The following is a 19,471-nucleotide window of genomic DNA, read 5'->3' as shown; positions in this document are numbered from 1 at the left end:
TTTACTACTTTCATTATCTCTAACCTGCTGTACATGTGTATCGCGTCACAGTTTTTTAATTCTTTATGATGTTCTACTTTGTCATCTACTCTTTGTCTTGTATTTCCGGCCCCAGGCGTGGTTTAATCACTTGGCACAAAGTCTCGTCTGGTCCCAGGATACTTTTATGATTATTTATTAATTAATCTGTTTATTTATTTATTTATATATATATATATATATATATATATATATATATATACACTAATAAAAGGCAAAGCCCTCACTGACTCATCACTAATTCTCCAGCTTCCCGTGTAGGTAGAAGGCTGAAATTTGGCAGGCTTATTCCTTACAGTTTACTTACAAAAGTTAACCAGGTTTCATTTCAAAATTCTACACGTAACGGTCATAGCGGTCGATAACAGTCGACAACGTCCGCCATGTTGAACTTTCTTATTTATGGCCCCATCTTCACGAAATTTGGTAGGTGGCTTGTCTGCGCTAACCGAAACCAATGTACATACTTATTTCGGTGGTATGACGCCACTGTCAGCCGCCATATTGAACTTTCCAATGTCACTAATTCTCCAACTTCCCGTGTAGGTAGAAGGCTGAAATTTGGTACTTATTTCGGTGGTATGATGCCACTGTCGGCCACCATATTGAACTTTTCAACAGTCTTTGATACTTATGGGCCAATCTTCAAGAAATTTGGTACGTGGGTTCCCAACGCTAACTGAATCCTATTTACGTACATATATACGTCCATAGCCTACAGCTGAGTCACCGTGTGAGGTGGCATTGGGTCCCCCATCCCAACGCCTCCCACGTTGTTGGCTGCCTGCCTATATAAGGCGGTCCGTCGCTCCAGTCTCTACGTTCCCTTCCTTGCTTCGCCACGGGATTCACGTCTCCCTGCTGATAACTACAGCCTTTTTATTTAATCCACGGCTTCTCCGCTGTTTTATTGTTCATTTATTACGATTATAGTTATTGTGTAGGTATTTTAGACTTACTTTACATTGTTCAGGTACTAATTTCCTTTATCATTCCAACCGTACCTCCATTAACATGTCTATCAAGGTGATCACCATCGATCAAAGAACTGTCACTTACCGAGTGGTTTCCATGCCCGGAGATGGCACCTATCTTTTCCATTCTCTTTGTTACATATTGCACGGCCATATCAGGCTCACTCTTGATATCTGGAGAAACATTGTGTCTTCTGTATTGAATGACTGGGACAGGTTCAAGGTGTGGACTAATGATGGTACAGGAGATAATTATACTACACAGGAGCACTAGAAGAGTGAAATGCTTAAGCCCTTCACCTATGGATCTGCATGTGAGTTGATGGCTGCCGATGAATTGTTCGGTTGTCACTTTCAAGTGTACCGAAATGGCCAAATATTTTACACCTTTGGACAACCGCCAATGCCTCTTAAACATCTTAGATTGACAGGTGACGATTTCAGTAGTGGACACTTTGATGTTTATGAATGTTTAAACTCTCAAAAGCTGGATATGAAGTTATCGATGAAACTGGTTGTATACTTACAACACTTGACAGATGCCGAATGTCACTTCAACACAAGTCCTACAAATACTGTCGTAATTGAAACAAACCATGAAACTCAAACCGATTATGACGGCAGCAATCCAAGCTGTGAGATTTGAAACAAGATTACTGTTCACATGGCCAACTGTACTTGCATGCTTAAGAGTAAGCTCAGCGCACAGCTTGGTCATATTACAAACGGAGGGCCGAACTCACAATGTGGTATACAAAGAGATCCTTAACAAATAATTATTGGTATATTTTCCTCAGTTTTAAAAGGTTTAATTTTCTTCTTAATAAAACTTTTAAGGCAGTACTTAGCGCCTGGCCTTGGTATTTTGAGATATATATATATATATATATATATAATATATATATCTAATATATATAATGACAACGTGAAAAAAGTTTACTTGAGATTTTTGCAAATTTATTAAAAATAAAAAAATTGAGAAAGCACACGTACATAAGTATTCACAGCCTTTGCCATGAAGCTCAAAATTGAGCTCTGGTGCATCCTGTTTCCCCGATCATCCTTGAGATGTTTCTGCAGCTTAATTGGAGTCCACCTGTGGTAAATTCAGTTGACTGGACATGATTTGGAAAGGCACACACCTGTCTATATAAGGTCCCACAGTTGACAGTTCATGTCAGAGCACAAACCAAGCCTGAAGTCAAAGGAATTGTCTGTAGACCTCCGAGACAAGATTGTCTCGAGGCACAAATGTGGGGAAGGTTACAGATAAATTTCTGCTGCTTTGAAGGTCCCAGCGAGCACAGTGGCTTCCATCATCTGTAAGTGGAAGAAGTTGAAAACCACCAGGACCCTTCCTAGAGCTGGCCGGCCATCAAAACTGAGTGATCGGGGGAGAAGGGCCTTAGTCAGGGAGGTGCCCAAGAACCCGATGGTCACTCTGTCAGAGCTCCAGAGGTCCTCTGTAGAGAGAGGAGAACCTCCCAGAAGGACAACCATCTCTGCAGCAATGCACCAATCAGGCCTGTATGGTAGAGTGGCCAGACGGAAGCCACTCCTTAGTAAAAGGCACATGGCAGCCTGCCTGGAGTTTGCCAAAAGGCACCTGAAGGACTCTCAGACCATGAGAAACAAAATTCTCTGGTCTGATGAGACAAAGATTGAACTCTTTGGTGTGAATACCAGGCGTCACATTTGGAGGAAACCAGGCACCGCTCATCACCAGGCCAATACCATCCCTTCAGTGAAGCATTGGGGTTGCAGCATCATGCTGTGGGGATGTTTTTCAGCGGCAAGAATTGGGAGACTAGTCAGGATAAAGGGAAAGATGACTGCAGAAATGTACAGAGATATCCTGGATGAAAACCCTGCTCCAGAGCGCTCTTGACGACTCTGTGAATGTCCTTGAGTGGTCCAGCCACAGCCCAGACTTGAATCCAATTGAACATCTCTGGAGAGATCTTAAAATGGCTGTGCACCGACGCTTCCCATCCAACCTGATGGACCTTGAGAGGTGCTGCAAAGAGGAATGGGTGAAATTGGCCAAGGATAGGTGTGCCAAGCTTGTGGCATCATATTCAAAAAGACTTGAGGCTGTAATTGCTGCCAAAGGTGCATCGACAAAGTATTGAGCAAAGGCTGTGAATACAATACAATACAATACAGTTTATTTTTGTATAGCCCAAAATCACACAGGAAGTGCCGCAATGGGCTTTAACAGGCCCTGCCTTTTGATAGAACCCCAGCCTTGACTCTCTGAGAAGACAAGGAAAAACTCCCAATAAAAACCTTGTAGGGAAAAATGGAAGAAACCTCGGGAAAGGCAGTTCAAAGAGAGACCCCTTTCCAGGTAGGTTGGGCGTGCAGTGGGTGTCAAAAGTAGGGGGTCAATACAATACAATATACACAACAGAACAATTCCTTAAGACAGCATAATAATAAAAATTTTAGAAGTACGGTTTAACAGTAGATGATATGACATAATTAGGTTTGGATATTTTTAGAGTCCTGGAGACCTCATCCATCTAGCTGCCTCCCCATTTGGCCATGCCACGGCTGAAACGTTGCTCGATGAAAGGACCCCTCTTTCCCATGATTCCTGTGATCCTCCATCAGGGATGACTTTACCATAGGCAGGCAAACAACTTGGCAGGTGGGCCGTGGCACCAATGGCCACATTTGGGTACCGAGAAAAGAAACAGAATAGGTGAGGGTTAGTATTCAAATATAATTGTCATGTTACTTATGTTATAGTGCTAATGACTAACAACAGAGATGCAGTATGTACAGTTAATCAGCAGCTCTAGTCAGGATATGCTAAACTGAAGTAGTGAGTCTTCAGCCGGGATTTAAAGGCTGAGACTGAAGGGGCATCTCTTATGGAAGCAGGAAGACCATTCCACAGTTTAGGGGCATTAATACTTAATGTACACGTGATTTCTTAGTTTTTTAATTTTAATAAATTTGCAAAAACCTCAAGTAAACTTTTTTCACATTGTCATTATGGTGTGTTGTTTGTAGAATTCTGAGGAAAAAAATGAATTTAATCCATTTTGGAATAAGGCTGTAACATAACAAAATGTGGAAAAAGTGATGTGCTGTGAATACTTTTCGGATGCACTTGTACGTTACATGCTCAAGAGTAAGCTCGCACAGCTTGGTCATATTACAACTGAAGTGCTGAACTGACAACGTGGTATACAAACAGATCCTTAACAAATGATTATTGGTATATTTTCCCTCAGTTTAAAAAGGTTTACTTTTCTTCTTAATAAAAATTTAAAAGCAGTACTTCGCCGCTGGAAAGCGTGGGTATTTTGCTAGTATCTTTATATTATAAAAAAAAAATCCTGGAAAGGAAAAGCAGTGTGACGAGATGTGATCTTCACATAAGACACTTAAAAAGACCCGTGAGACACAAACAATATCAAATAAGAGCACGGCCAGGAAAACACTCAATTGTGTAAAGGTACGTAGCACACACAGATCCTGTGCTCTCAGCACATATATAAAGCGTATAAGGGCAATACGTTCTAGATGAAACGTTAATGACTAAGCAAAGAAGAAAGAGAAGCGTGGCGAAAAGAGACCCAAAAGAATTGGAGAGAAAAAAAGGCAGATAAGAGATTATGAAAGCATTGGAATTCGAAAGGCTCAAATAAACAATGGCGCGAAACACATGCAGAGAAAAGTAAAGAATATGAAAGCAGTAAAATTCGAAAATATTGTAGCGTCCCTGCCAGCTTGAAACCTTTTTTGTTTTAAGTGACTGTTAGGTTCGATTGAGGGAGGGCGGTGTACAGTAAGGACAAGTATTGTTTTTAAAACGTCAAGCGAGACAAGGCAGTGAGACATCATTTAAAACAAGTCCACAGACATCTAACCAAGTAGTTGTTGGATTGAAAGATTCATTTATATATATGTATTTATATATACAGTAATCCCTCCTCGATCGCGGGGGTTGCGTTCCAGACCCCCCACGATAGGTGAAAATCCGCGAAGTAGAAACCATATGTTTGTATGGTTATTTTTATATATTTTAAGCCCTTATAAACTCTCCCACCCTGTTAACATTATTAGAGCCCTCTAGACATGAAATAACACCCTTTAGTCAAACGTTTAAACTGTGCTCCATTACAAGACAGAGATGACAGTTCTTTCTCACAATTAAAAGAAAGCAAACATATCTTATCTTCAATGGAGCGCCGTCATAAAGGAGCGCCGTCAGGAGCAGAGAATGTCAGAGAGAGCTCGCAAAGAAAAGCAAACAATCAAAAAATCAATACGTGCTTTTAAGTATACAGAAGCACCGCGATAAAGCGGCATTTTGTAGAGGAGCCTCCGTGTCGTCTGTGCAAACAGCCCCTCTGCTCACACCCCCTCCGGCAGCAAGAGGGAGTGAGAAAGATAGAGAGAAGCAAACAAGCACCGCGTGGGAAGCATATCTTATATCATTGAGGAGTTTTAGTTAATATGTAATACATGCTCTGATTGGGTAGCTTCTAAGCCAACCGCCAATAGCATCCCTTGTATGAAATCAACTGGGTAATCAAACTGAGGAAGCATGTAACCTAAATTAAAAGACCCATTGTCCGCAGAAAGCGGCGAACCAGCGAAAAATCTGTGATATATAGTTAGATGTGCTTACATTTAAAATCCGCAATAGAGTGAAGCCGCGAAAGTCGAAGCGCGATATAGCGAAGGATCACTGTATATGTGTGTGTGTGTGTATATATATATAAGAATGTAACCAAGAGGGTAAAGTCAAAATGCAGTATGACAAATGACAAGATGGGAGCTCAAAGTTAATCAAATGGGGCCAGCAAGTTTTGCAGGTGAAACATCTTCCTCGGGGACATAAACAAAGAGCAAAGCAAATAAAATATTTTAACAACAATAAGTAACAATCATAATAAAGGGGTAATGCAAAAATAATAGATAGAACAGCAAGAAAAGAAACAAAACCTTGTACCTCATATATCGAGATATTAATATTTGTATGTACAAAAAATATATACAACATCTCAACCACCAATACCATACCTCCACAATAGTAACAAAATATAAAGCTGAAAATAATAACCATTAAGGTTAAAATGACAGACATCAGGCAAGGTAATAGGGACATCAAAAGAGTAATTCATAGGGAATAACTCAAATCCATTTACCGTATATATTAATTCCCAAGGGATTATGCATTTCTAATTTAAGAATTCAAAAGGCTTCAGTGCAAAGCAGCTTCTTGTCAAAATCTTTTTCTCATGGTGTGGTTGGGCAATTTCCAATATTGCATATTTTAGATGAGATTGTTTCTTTGATTAACATTGACGAAGTGGTGTAAAACAGATTGTTTCATATTTCTTGCACTTGCGTTAGCCAGTTGTATCTAATTATAGTTTGCAGAAAGCTTTTCACAAATATACAGTAAAAAGAAGTGAAATTTTAGCATGTAAATAATGCCCTTGGTATTACAGCCAGACCTGTGATTCAGATTGAGTGACTTTGGAGGTAATGACTTTATCTCCTTTTAATATACATATATTTAATTAGAGTTTGTGAATTTGAAGAACATACTTAATCAAAACCACTTTTTTTCCGCACCAATTGGTCCTAGATGCCATACATAGCCCAAAGTCATATGTGTATGACTGCCTGGTGGCTATTGTTTAATCATGGGAAAGTGAAATGTCACATTGTATATTTTTGTACATTGTTTTGTGTTGTATTGTGTTTTTTTGTCCTCTGTGCATACATTATATTTTCCCATTTGCATGTTCATTATTTTGTTGTGTAGTTCCTAAAACAACAAGTGAAAGTATGTATTCCAATGTACTGGTTACATGTGGAAATTTGACTCTATACATTAAAACAACATTCACATTTCAAGCTACAGGCACCACTTTTACACAAAACAATGCTCTGTCTGGATCATTTATTTTGCCATAATACTTTTATTAGTCCATTCTGTTACAATTTTAATTGAAAGCAATACTGAAAGAAACCCAGAATTGCATATGGTATTAACCATACAGTATATCCATGCTCACTAAATTACACACCATTTGAACTGGATGAATGCTAATATAATAACCCATGTTGCTGAACCCATAAGCTACTGCTGCAAAAAAGAAAAGTGCATCTTAGAAAGATTATTTTATGCTTTTAATTTCTACTTTGGGATTGTTTTTTAGGACCATGGCAGCTGTGACATTAAAAAACAGATGCACCTGTTTGAATATCAAAGAAAAGGGAAAGATGAAGATCCAATTATTCCTTTTGGTGAAGGCCCCATCATCTCCAAGTGGGGTGCAATTTCAAGGTCGTCACGTACAGGCTACCATACAACAGACCCTGTGCAAGCAACTGCTTCCCAAGGAAGTGGCACTAAACCAATCAATTTCAGAGGTAGGGAAAACAATATAACGAAGAACAAACAGAGAAATGTGGAGGATACCATAGTAATTTAGTGCAACTAGTAATTGTTTGTGTCAATAACTTTTCATAAATTCTGCAGTTGACTAATCCTTTATATATTAGCACAAATTTCCTGATAATGATCATGGCATAGTGAGAGAATAAATATTTAATTGTTAAAATACATTTCTTTGCACAAAAAGCTAAAAAATTGTAACACGTGCCAAAAAATTAAAGTACGTAATAATGATGCAAAAAAACCCCATAAAAACAAATAACACTCATCGTTTAACCTCCTACTCCCAATTTGCACTTGTACTATACACTTTCTACTTAATCTCTTTATTATCTTTTAAATGTCTGTTTAGACAGCATTACCTGATTTCATTAGTACTCTCCAAGTATTTATTCACTTTCTACTTGATGCCCCATTTTGTAGGTTTGCGCTAAGAAAATATAAACAAAACTCACCAGTGCTGGGTAAAAGTATGACTTGATATTCTTTATCCAGAAGAAGTCTTCATTATGCCACAGTAGTGCCATATGTTTATTAAAGATCTTGTGCATGTATAGGTCTAGATTTGTGCCCTTTTTCTTTTCAGAATGGCTACAGTGCTGTTTTTGTAGTTAAGGTCCCATGTATTCTTGACCAGGACATTTTTCACTTCTTTTTTATGATTGACAAATCTCATTAATTTTAATTTTCATTAATCTAATAAGTTATTTTTAGTATGTTTGTTTCTAAAAATATGTGTCTTCTACAAACCGGATTCCAAAAAAGTTGGGACACTATACAAATCGTGAATAAAAACTGAATGCAATGATGTGGAGGTGCCAACTTCTAATATTTTATTCAGAATAGAACATAAATCACGAACAAAAGTTTAAACTGAGAAAATGTATCATTTTATGGGAAAAATATGTTGATTCAGAATTTCATGGTGTCAACAAATCCCAAAAAAGTTGGGACAAGGCCATTTTCACCACTGTGTGGCATCTCCCCTTCTTCTTACAACACTCAACAGATGTCTGGGGACCGAGGAGACCAGTTTCTCAAGTTTAGAAATAGGAATGCTCTCCCATTCTTGTCTAATACAGGCCTCTAACTGTTCAATCGTCTTGGGCCTTCTTTGTCGCACCTTCCTCTTTATGATGCACCAAATGTTCTCTATAGGTGAAAGATCTGGACTGCAGACTGGCCATTTCAGTACCCGGATCCTTCTCCTACGCAGCCATGATGTTGTGATTGATGCAGAATGTGGTCTGGCATTATCTTGTTGAAAAATGCAGGGTCTTCCCTGAAAGAGATGACGTCTGGATGGGAGCATATGTTGTTCTAGAACCTGAATATATTTTTCTGCATTGATGGTGCCTTTCCAGACATGCAAGCTGCCCATGCCACACGCACTCATGCAACCCCATACCATCAGAGATGCAGGCTTCTGAACTGAGCGTTGATAACAACTTGGGTTGTCCTTGTCCTCTTTGGTCCGGATGACATGGCGTCCCAGATTTCCAAAAGAACTTGAATCGTGACTCGTCTGACCACAGAACAGTCTTCCATTTTGCCACACTCCATTTTAAATGATCCCTGGCCCAGTGACAACGCCTGAGCTTGTGGATCTTGCTTAGAAATGGCTTCTTCTTTGCACTGTAGAGTTTCAGCTGGCAACGGCGGATGGCACGGTGGATTGTGTTCACTGACAATGGTTTCTGGAAGTATTCCTGAGCCCATTCTGTGATTTCCTTTACAGTAGCATTCCTGTTTGTGGTGCAGTGTCGTTTAAGGGCCCGGAGATCACGGGCATCCAGTATGGTTTTACGGCCTTGACCCTTACGCACAGAGATTGTTCCAGATTCTCTGAATCTTCGGATGATGTCATGCACAGTTGATGATGATAGATGCAAAGTCTTTGCAATTTTTCGCTGGGTAACACCTTTCTGATATTGCTCCACTATCTTTCTGCGCAACATTGTGGGAATTGGTGATCCTCTACCCATCTTGGCTTCTGAGAGACACTGCCACTCTGAGAAGCTCTTTTTATACCCAATCATGTTGCCAATTGACCTAATTAGTGTTTATTGGTCTTCCAGCTCTTCGTTATGCTCAAATTTACTTTTTCCAGCCTCTTATTGCTACTTGTCCCAACTTTTTGGGATTTGTTGGCACCGTGAAGTTTTGAATCAACATATTTTTTCCTTTAAAATGATACATTTACTCGGATTAAACGTTTGATCTGTCATCTACGTTCTATTACAAATAAAATATTGACATTTGCCATCTCCACATCATTGCATTCAGTTTTTATTCACAATTTCTTTAGTGTCCCAACTCTTTTGGAATCCGGTTTGTATGATGTTCACCTGGAACATGCTGTTTTAGCTACACAGGAAGGAAGGTTCATAATGACTACAAAAAAAATCAGATTACTAACACTAATTTGTAAGGTTAATATAGCCATTTTTCTATATGTTTTTAGACTATGGTCCATATATTCATCATGGAGATTCAAAGTGGAGCTCATATGGATCAGACTCATCGAGTTCTTCAAGTTATCTGGAAAGGTAATATTTAAAATTGATACTTTTAAAATTTTCCTGTTCAAAAGCTAAAATATTTTAAGAAAGCAGCTTCTTAAGAGGTATTATGATAAACTGGGATCCAGTGAATAAGTATATATAATTTTTTTTTCTAGTATCTGGAGAGAGATTGGTAAAGTTAAAGTAATCCCAGATATTTGCTCTTATGAACAATTAAAAATAAAAAAAACAGTAATATGCAACCATGTGATCATCAAAAATGAAAGCAATAATATTAGAAGCTTGGTGCTCCATGCTCGTTGAACACATTCAGTTCCAAATTAAATAATTGTTACTACAGAATAAAATTCAAATTATAAAGAGCAAACTTTTTTATTTTCATATGTGAGCTGCTCTGCTAACTGAACACCATTGCGCCTTGGAGTCACTTGTTCTGTTAGCTGGAAGACTAAATTGTGCAATGCGTGGTATGCATTTTCTCTCATGGAGCTGACTAGAGTGTGGCACCTATAAATTAAATTGCAGGCATACTTGGACTAGCCCAGGTGGAGCTGACCATCATGTCCACAAGCAAGAGGTGTTCATAATTCACAGACTGTTGCTTATAGTACACGTAGTAACCCTCCTTTCCTTACACAATGTCACATGCACTGCTGCCTTTAGACACATACAAAGAATAAAACAATTAAGTACATTTAGTCACTTAAGTTGTCAAATATGCAAGTGCAAACAGCTGAAGTTATTTAATAAATAGTGGTATCTTATTGTGAAATGTAGGTGAAAACTGCAGGAGGCATGTATGACTTTTTAACCATATTAACCAATTGCTGACAGGTCTAACCATCCAGGTAGACTTTATTATCTTATTTGCTAAGTATTCTAGTCTAACCATCCAGTAAACTGAGTTACCAAGCAGTAGCTCAGATGCGAGTGATAACTTCCTTTTTTCCCCTTCATGGGTCTATAATGATTGAAATGCTGTTATAAAGTAAATCTAGGAAAACACAAACACATCAAAAATGTTATATACCATTTTTTAATGTGGATACAGACTCGCAAAGATTATCATCTCTCATTTTGTCTAAACAGACTTTTAATCACAACAAAGCTTTTGTCAAAAACATTCTTTAAAAAAAATGATTGATAAAAAGCATCATTGGATTTTTTGTTACTTAATAGTTAAGATTTCATTTTCAGTTGGGTTTGTGAAATAAACTTACACCAGGTTGTGCTACAATTGTTATGTGAAAGATGTACAAACACACCATAGTTTTTGTTTAGTATCATGTATCTCATATAGAAAGGTTTATGTATTCACCAGAACCAGAACAAATGTATGTTTTTATGTAAAACATTCAAGTTTCAGTTCTAGAAGGCAGCCTTTCAGAGTTGTGTATCTTGTTTGTTAGCCCTTTTTTAAACCAGGCTGTCCAAGTTAACCCACCCAAACCATATTAATCCCAGAGTTATAGCTCTTCAGATCCCTGTGTCATTCAAGCAAAATGTGCCAGCTACAATTCAAAGTGAGAAATATTTATGGACATAATCGATTTATTTACTTTATTATTGGTTTACATATGTATGTATGCATGTGTGTGGGTATATATGTTGAGTAATTTAGAAGAATTGTCATTTTTTGTTGATGAATTGCACGGCATACTCATTATAAATGTTCAGGTTCTCCACTTCAGCACCAAACTTCAAGAACAAATCAAATGGTGGGAGATTGCATGGTTTATTATAGGAACAGTAATTGGGATCATAAATATTTGATTAAAATTTTCTTGTTTTATTTTTGGTGCAGGAATCACTTAGAGTCTTCTAATATTACAACTCAAATTAAGACTTACGGTAATGGAGAGCACTTAAGTGTGGAACTTCAGCAGGTATACCCTTATAATGCATTTTATTATTTTAAATGGCATTTATTGTTCATACTGTGTGATACACTCATCCTTCCATTTTTTTTTAACTTTATTTTTTAAAACTTAATTTCAATTTCTTTATCTTAAGGCATACATTGTTGGTTCTGTTTTAACTGAAACATATGTAAAATCTTGTACAGTGATCCCCTGCCTATCGCAGAAGTTACGTTCCAGACCCATCAGCGATAGGTGAAAATCCGCGATATAGAAAGACCTTATAAATAAACATTTTTTTTATAGTTTAAGCCTTAAAATACCCCTCCCACACTCTTTAAACACATGTAAACTTATTAAAACACACTTTGTAAACACATATGATATGTGGATGTCGGGCTAAGGATATGAGTAACATCTCTCTATTATAAAAAAAAATCTTGGCAGGGAGATGAGACGTGATCTTATCGGAAGACAATTTGACATCCTGTGAGAGACACTTTAATGTCACGTGGGACAAGGCAATGAGACAGAATGACAGCTGCTTGACAGGCTTTTAAATGATCGACGCACAGTGCGACATGCAGAACACGTACCTTGGCAGAAGCAGCACAAAGCCAGTAGTTGATCCATCCGCTTCTCCTTAGTGTGCGTTCAGCCCCCTCCCCCTTCACAATGCGAGCAGGAGAGACGTGAAGTGGTAGGAGTGTAGTGCGCCTCCGGGGGATTGAGCGAAGCAATATAGACCAGATCATCTCAGAGAGACTCTTTAACGACACGCGAGACTAGACATTACAACCATAGGAAGCAAAACCCGTGAGACGGTGACTTTTGCATGTCACGCCCTACTTACAAACAATTTTAAACAAGTTCACGAACATCTGACCTAGCATTTGTTGGAGTGCTTTTGGCAGACACACTTCAGGTGCTCGCAGCTCTTAAATCAACGACAAACAGAACATGCAGCTCGCTAGCAGCAGCTGCAGCAAGCCAGCAAATGATCCGAGCGCATCTCCTTAGCGTGCGTTGAGCCCCCACACACACCACCCCCTTCACAGTGCGAATGGCGAATACGCGAAATGGCAAAAGGACAGCTGATGTACAGGCTTTTAAATGATCGACGCACAGTGGGACATGCAGAACGCACAGCTGGCCAGCAGCAGCAGCAAGACAGCAGCTGAATCGATCACATCTCTTTAGCGTGCGTTCAGACCCCCCTTCACAACATGAGCAGCGTGTTTTGTCCTGTGAGAAAGAGATGTAACCACACCCAGGGAAGGAAATAAAGGACAAATATTGATTTTACAAAAGTTTTTTAAAGTAAAAATGAAAATAATGCATATGTAACTATTCCCATGAAAATAACAATCTCTTTAAATTGTTTATCCGGTAAACCAAACCCGGGGGTGGGCAAGCGAAGCGAGCAGGGGTCGGAGCTCCCTAGTAATAATAATAATGATAAATCTGCCATATAGCTGGGGTGCAATAGCCGAACTGCGATATAGCAGGGGATTCAGGAGAAAGTCATAGTTTTCTTTGCTTCACTTTAATATTGAATAAACATCAGTAAATTTCAAATTTAGGGAACTTAAATGGGCAATACAGTTAAGCAGCATTTTACAATGACATCCAAAACAAACAAGGTTGAAATCATGTCAGTTTTTCAAACTTGATTGTTTCTTTTACTTTGTCCAGCATTTTTAGTTATGCCTTATCTTGTGTTTATGCTATTCATCACTTTGTGCTTAACAGTAGATGTTTAGCAAGGGTTTTTTTCAGATTATTTTATGTAATGCCTAAGAACATTACTATCTAATGCAAAACATTAAATTATTTTCAAACACCCAAGCAAACATTAGTTTCATATATTAGATGACAGAGGCAAGGTATTAAAAGATTACAAAATAAATGTGCATATTGTGGCATTATGTATTTTTTTTTTAAATATTTATTGGTGATATGGTAAATAACCAGTTGATTATGAAGATTTCGGGCACTAATTAGTCACATTGCATTTTAGCTACTCTAAATCCTTGATTTACTCACTGTATTATGTGCAATTCAAAGGCAGCACTCCTACAAGGCCAGTTTAAAACCTGTAGTCAATTTAACGTATACATGAGATGAGGCTCCATGTGGACAAGGGGAGAATGTGCAAATGCCTTACATTGTTCAGCTGTATTGCCTTTATTAAGTAATAACATTTTTGAAAACATACTTTTATCTCATTTGCATAACTTCCCACTGAGCCATGCTGTTTTAAAGGTTGTACTATAGCTCCGTATTTATAAAAATGTTTTGTGATGATGTGAACTGTTCTAAGAAAGGTTAAGAGCACACACTGATACAGTGCATTGCTGCACCCACAACACGACAAACCAACTCAGGATCCAGATTAGGACCCAAGTGCAGCCATGCAATGGGTGACACCTCAGCACCACACTAGTTCAGATGTAGTGGAACAGTGTGAGGTTTTTTTTTATGGTGGCTGGAGTGGCAATTCTGCCACCATCCCCGAGGTTTTTCCCTGCAGGTTGGAGGGCCTACATGCAGGGATGGATGCAGATTAACATCATACCCAGGATGGAGCAATTGCAGGTTAAGGGCTCTTTTGAGCAGAGACCCTTTTGGCATTTTACAGGATTCGAACCTGGAACCTTCCGATTGCCAGTGCAGATCCCTAGCCTCAGAGCCACCACTCCACCCTGAACTGTTATAAAACGCTATAAAAAATATTTTGTCAATTACAGAAAGGTATCTAAGATTGAAATAATTACTGATGCTTGAATTGTATTTATGTTTTTGAAAGTGTTTATGAAAACATCTTATGTATTGTCAGACTGTAGGCAACAAAAGAATGAGAAATTGTTAAATGTATACATTTTTTAATTGATTCCAATGTTATTTTCTGCTTACAGGCAAAAAGCAATTCACTGTTACTTCAAAGAGAAGCAAATGCTTTGGCCACCCAGCATAAGTGGACATCATTAGATGATGATGATGACATTGATGACGATGAAGAAGAGGAGGAAGATGTAGAAAAACATCTTTCCTTTGGTCTTCTGAACAAAGAAATAACTGTTGAAAATGAACAGGTAAGAAGTAAGTGCAAAACTAAATATAACAGATGGGATGCTTGGTAGCTGTATGTGTTCATCAGCTTTGTTCATAAAGTATTTAATATTTTTGACTTTTATAAACTAGACATACATACATCATTTTAACAGTGTGGATGTGAAATCACAAAGAATGCTAAGAACTCTTTGTTGTCCGTGTGTAATGTCTTGCTGCTTGTCAGTTCCATGTTTTCTTAAACATTCAGTTTGGTATTTTATTAAATAAACGGATCTTCTGTTAACTACATATCACAACAGTAGGATATAAACTTAGAAACTGCAGGGGAGCCACTATATATAATATTGTTAGAAATGGTTATTATTAAATTGTAGCTTGACTTTGCTTTACATTTCTTTGGATTGTGTCATAACAGGTTCAGAAAAATCTGAGACTGCCATGGAAAACGTATTGATTTATTACTGTAATGAACCCAAGTCACTTACCTATATGTAACACCATACGTTATTGGTACATTTTTGCTTGAATGATAAACATTAAATGTTATTAAACTGCACAAAAAAGAGTTTGATGTCATTATCGACCACCATGAATGTGAAAATAAGTACATCACCTGTGATTGTTTTCTTGTATTTTAGGACTGTGTTATAGGACTATATGTTTATAGGTATCTGTTACTGGATTGCATGCAGCAAAAACTTTTGTGCTTGGGTGTGCAATTGAGCCCTACCGTGGTCACTGCACATGTGCTTCTTACCATACACCAAGTGCTGCTACTATAGTAATAATAATAATAAAGCAGGTAATTTTACTTTAATAAGATGTTAAGATGTTTTAGACTACTTGTTACTTTAAAAAGTAATCGGATTACTTAACACATGTTACGCTTCCATTTTCAAGATTGTGTTGCTGAGCTTAGCACTGTATGTTGAGTTTATCAACATAAATATAGAGATTTCTGAAATATTGAGACTATTTCATCCAGGAGAAGAAATAATGCAATCGCCTGAGCATATAAATTTGAAAATTTATTTTGTGGAGGTTTCTACCCATGGCTGCTGAAAGCTTGTGCAAAGCAAATTACATGCACAGGCTGACACAATACAACGGACATATGCAGAGTACAAAATCTTTAACTCCGTTATGGGTTGTCATGACCAGATAATTGGATTATCTGTGAAGAAATTCACCTCTGTCAACCAGGTTTCTCAGAGGTCGATAACTCTTATTCTGATTATAGAAATCAAGTTTATGTTATTGAGGCACATATAAACATGCTAACTGCGAAAGGTCAGTCACTGCCTGGTTTAAAATGATTTTGTCTTTCTAATTTGTAAATGCTTTATACCAGAGATTTGGCATGTTTTAGAAAGACACTATAGTAAAAAATTATAATTCTTTTTGTTCTTTGCTCAATAGTCAGTGTATACTGAAGATTCAGTAGATGAGAAGTCAAATCAAGATATTGAACTTGAGCTTTCAGCTCTTAGTTGTGATGACCCAGATTCTCACAAAAAGGTGAGTACATATTCATGAATAGTTTATTTTAATACTCAGACCATACAATCCCTTCACATATTTCTAGTACTCCCTTCACATATTTCTAGTACGGACTTCAAAAAGTATATTGTGCAAGATCCATGTCGGAGTTTAAAGCAATAATATTCCTTCTGAGGGATCTGGCTGGAATAACTGCTGTCATACAACTACAGTGGTGTGAAAAACTATTTGCCCCCTTCCTGATTTCTTAATCTTTTGCATGTTTGTCACACAAAATGTTTCTGATCATCAAACACATTTAACCATTAGTCAAATATAACACAAGTAAACACAAAATGCAGTTTTTTAAATGATGGTTTTTATTATTTAGGGAGAAAAAAAATCCAAACCTACATGGCCCTGTGTGAAAAAGTAATTGCCCCTTGTTAAAAAAGAACCTAACTGTGGTGTATCACACCTGAGTTCAATTTCCGTAGCCACCCCCAGGCCTGATTACTGCCACACCTGTTTCAATCAAGAAATCACTTAAATAGGAGCTGCCTGACACAGAGAAGTAGACCAAAAGCACCTCAAAAGCTAGACATCATGCCAAGATCCAAAGAAATTCAGAAACAAATGAGAACAGAAGTAATTGAGATCTATCAGTCTGGTAAAGGTTATAAATCCATTTCTAAAGCTTTGGGACTCTAGTGAACCACAGTGAGAGCCATTATCCACAAATGGCAAAAACATGGAACAGTGGTGAACCTTCCCAGGAGTGGCCGGCTGACCAAAATTACCCCAAGAGCGCAGAGACGACTCATCCGAGAGGTCACAAAGACCCCAGGACAATGTCTAAAGAACTGCAGGCCTCACTTGCCTCAATTAAGGTCAGTGTTCACGACTCCACCATAAGAAAGAGACTGGGCAAAACGGCCTGCATGGCAGATTTCCAAGATGCAAACCACTGTTAAGCAAAAAGAACATTAGGGCTTGTCTCAATTTTGCTAAGAAACATCTCAATGATTGCCAAGACTTTTAGGAAAATACCTTGTGGACTGATGAGACAAAAGTTGAACTTTTTGGAAGGCAAATGTCCCGTTACATCTGGCGTAAAAGGAACACAGCATTTCAGAAAAAGAACATCATACCAACAGTAAAATATGGTGGTGGTAGTATGATGGTCTGGGGTTGTTTTGCTGCTTCAGGACCTGGAAGGCTTGCTGTGATAGATGGAACCATGAATTCTACTGTCTACCAAAATATCCTGAAGGAGAATGTCCGGCCATCTGTTCGTCAACTCAAGCTGAAGCGATCTTGGGTGTTGCAACAGGACAATCTGAATGGCTGAAGAAAAACAAAATGAAGACTTTGGAGTGGCCTAGTCAAAGTCCTGACCTGAATCCAATTGAGATGCTATGGCATGACCTTAAAAAGGCGGTTCATGCTAGAAAACCCTCAAATAAAGCTGAATTACAACAATTCTGCAAAGACGAGTGGGCCAAAATTCCTCCAGAGCGCTGTAAAAGACTCATTGCAAGTTATTGCAAACGCTTGATTGCAGTTATTGCTGCTAAGGGTGGCCCAACCAGTTATTAGGTTCAGGGGGCAATTACTTTTTCACACCGGGCCATGTAGGTTTGGATTTTTTCTCCTAAATAATAAAACCATCATTTAAAACTGCATTTTGTGTTTACTTGTGTTATATTTGACTAATGGTTAAATGTGTTTGATGATCAGAAACATTTTGTGTGACAAACATGCAAAAGATTAAGAAATCAGGAAGGGGGCAAATAGTTTTTCACACCACTGTAAATGAAAAACTACAGTACCTGTAAAATATATCCATTTGTTCCCAATAATTTAGATAAAAAACATAAACATACTGATACTTTAGTGCCTCTTAATAATTTATGTATTCTTTTGCTTACATTTAGAGACATTACGTTAAAACAGAGAGCATTTAAAGTAATACCGTTTAATACAGGTGTTAGGCGTAATTCCAATATGCAGTTCTTTTTTTAACAATGTTTTCCAGTGATTATGGTGCTTACCTCAAATAGTTTCAAACTGCTTTAGTTAATCATAATTTATAAAACTAATTAGAAGGTATAATTACAGTTGTGGAATTACAAGAATTCCTACAAAGTAAAAGCTGAAAACTTGAATCTTTGTAGTTCTGTTTTCTGCTTAGTTATAATGTACCAACAAACATTTCCACCAGAGACAAAAATACTTAAACTGGGTTTTTTGAATTTATATATAGGAGACCATGTTCTAACCATAATTTTTATAGTTTTATTTTGAGTGTCACAAACATTGTAACTCTGCATATGAAGTTATCTTTATGGATTTGTAAGAGTACACCTTATCCTGCAGCACTCTGCACACTCTTGATGTATGTAATTATTTGGTAAAGGTTGAGGTGTTTGTTTGTGTGTATACAGCAGGTCTCAGATATATTCACATCCTTATTCCATTATTAGCTGCTGTTGATGTAAAAGCTGAAATCATGTCCAACCTTTTTATATTCAGTAAGAACTTGTAAAGAAAAACAGTATTTAGAAAAACAACTGAATTATCAATAAAACAAAATTAAACATGCCAACACCTTCATTAGATAGATGTGAACTTGCTTTAGTGTGGAAGTGCTTTTGGCTTTGACTACAACAGCAACTCTGTTTGAATAGGTTGCTGTCAACTTAGTATGCATAGTTTTTATAATTTTATCCCACTCTTATTTATAGGAGAGTTCAAGCTCAGTTGAACTGTAAGGCGAGCTTTGTTTAGGTACGATGATACATTATATAGGATTATGGTCTGGGCTGTGACTGGTCAATTTAGAATATTGATCTTTCTATTTCAGTGGCATTTCATCATTGAGTTGGCTGTGTGATTCACGTCCTTATTTTATTGTCAGCTTTCTGACAGACATCGGGAGGGTTTAAACCAAAATATCTTGATATCTGGTGCTTTTAATTTACTCCTCTATCATTACTAAGGTTTTTAACTGCATTTTAGAGAAGTAACTCTGGAGCATGATGCTACCACCTCTATGCATGACAGTGTTATATTTGAACTTAACATACT

The 19,471-nt window shown here is 37.7% G+C and overlaps 1 protein-coding gene across 6 annotated transcripts in view; it reads left to right on the top strand.

Moving 5' to 3' along the window:
- rc3h2 (ring finger and CCCH-type domains 2) overlaps positions 1-19,471 on the top strand; it is an 86,425-nt gene that overhangs the window by 55,344 nt on the left and 11,610 nt on the right. For 5 of the 6 annotated variants that reach the window (XM_039762795.1, XM_039762791.1, XM_039762793.1 and 2 more), the window contains 5 exons: positions 7,205-7,418; positions 9,908-9,992; positions 11,773-11,854; positions 14,746-14,922; positions 16,322-16,420. In XM_039762795.1, the coding sequence (XP_039618729.1) occupies positions 7,205-7,418; positions 9,908-9,992; positions 11,773-11,854; positions 14,746-14,922; positions 16,322-16,420 (657 nt within the window). Of the gene's footprint in view, positions 1-7,204; positions 7,419-9,907; positions 9,993-11,772; positions 11,855-14,745; positions 14,930-16,321; positions 16,421-19,471 lie in introns of those variants that run through there. The other variant, XM_039762796.1, reaches the window with a different exon arrangement.

This window comes from Polypterus senegalus, chromosome 9 (genome assembly GCF_016835505.1).
Source record: "Polypterus senegalus isolate Bchr_013 chromosome 9, ASM1683550v1, whole genome shotgun sequence".
In the NCBI taxonomy this organism is placed as follows: Eukaryota; Metazoa; Chordata; class Cladistia; order Polypteriformes; family Polypteridae; genus Polypterus; species Polypterus senegalus.
This window is presented reverse-complemented; position numbering and strand designations above follow the sequence as displayed.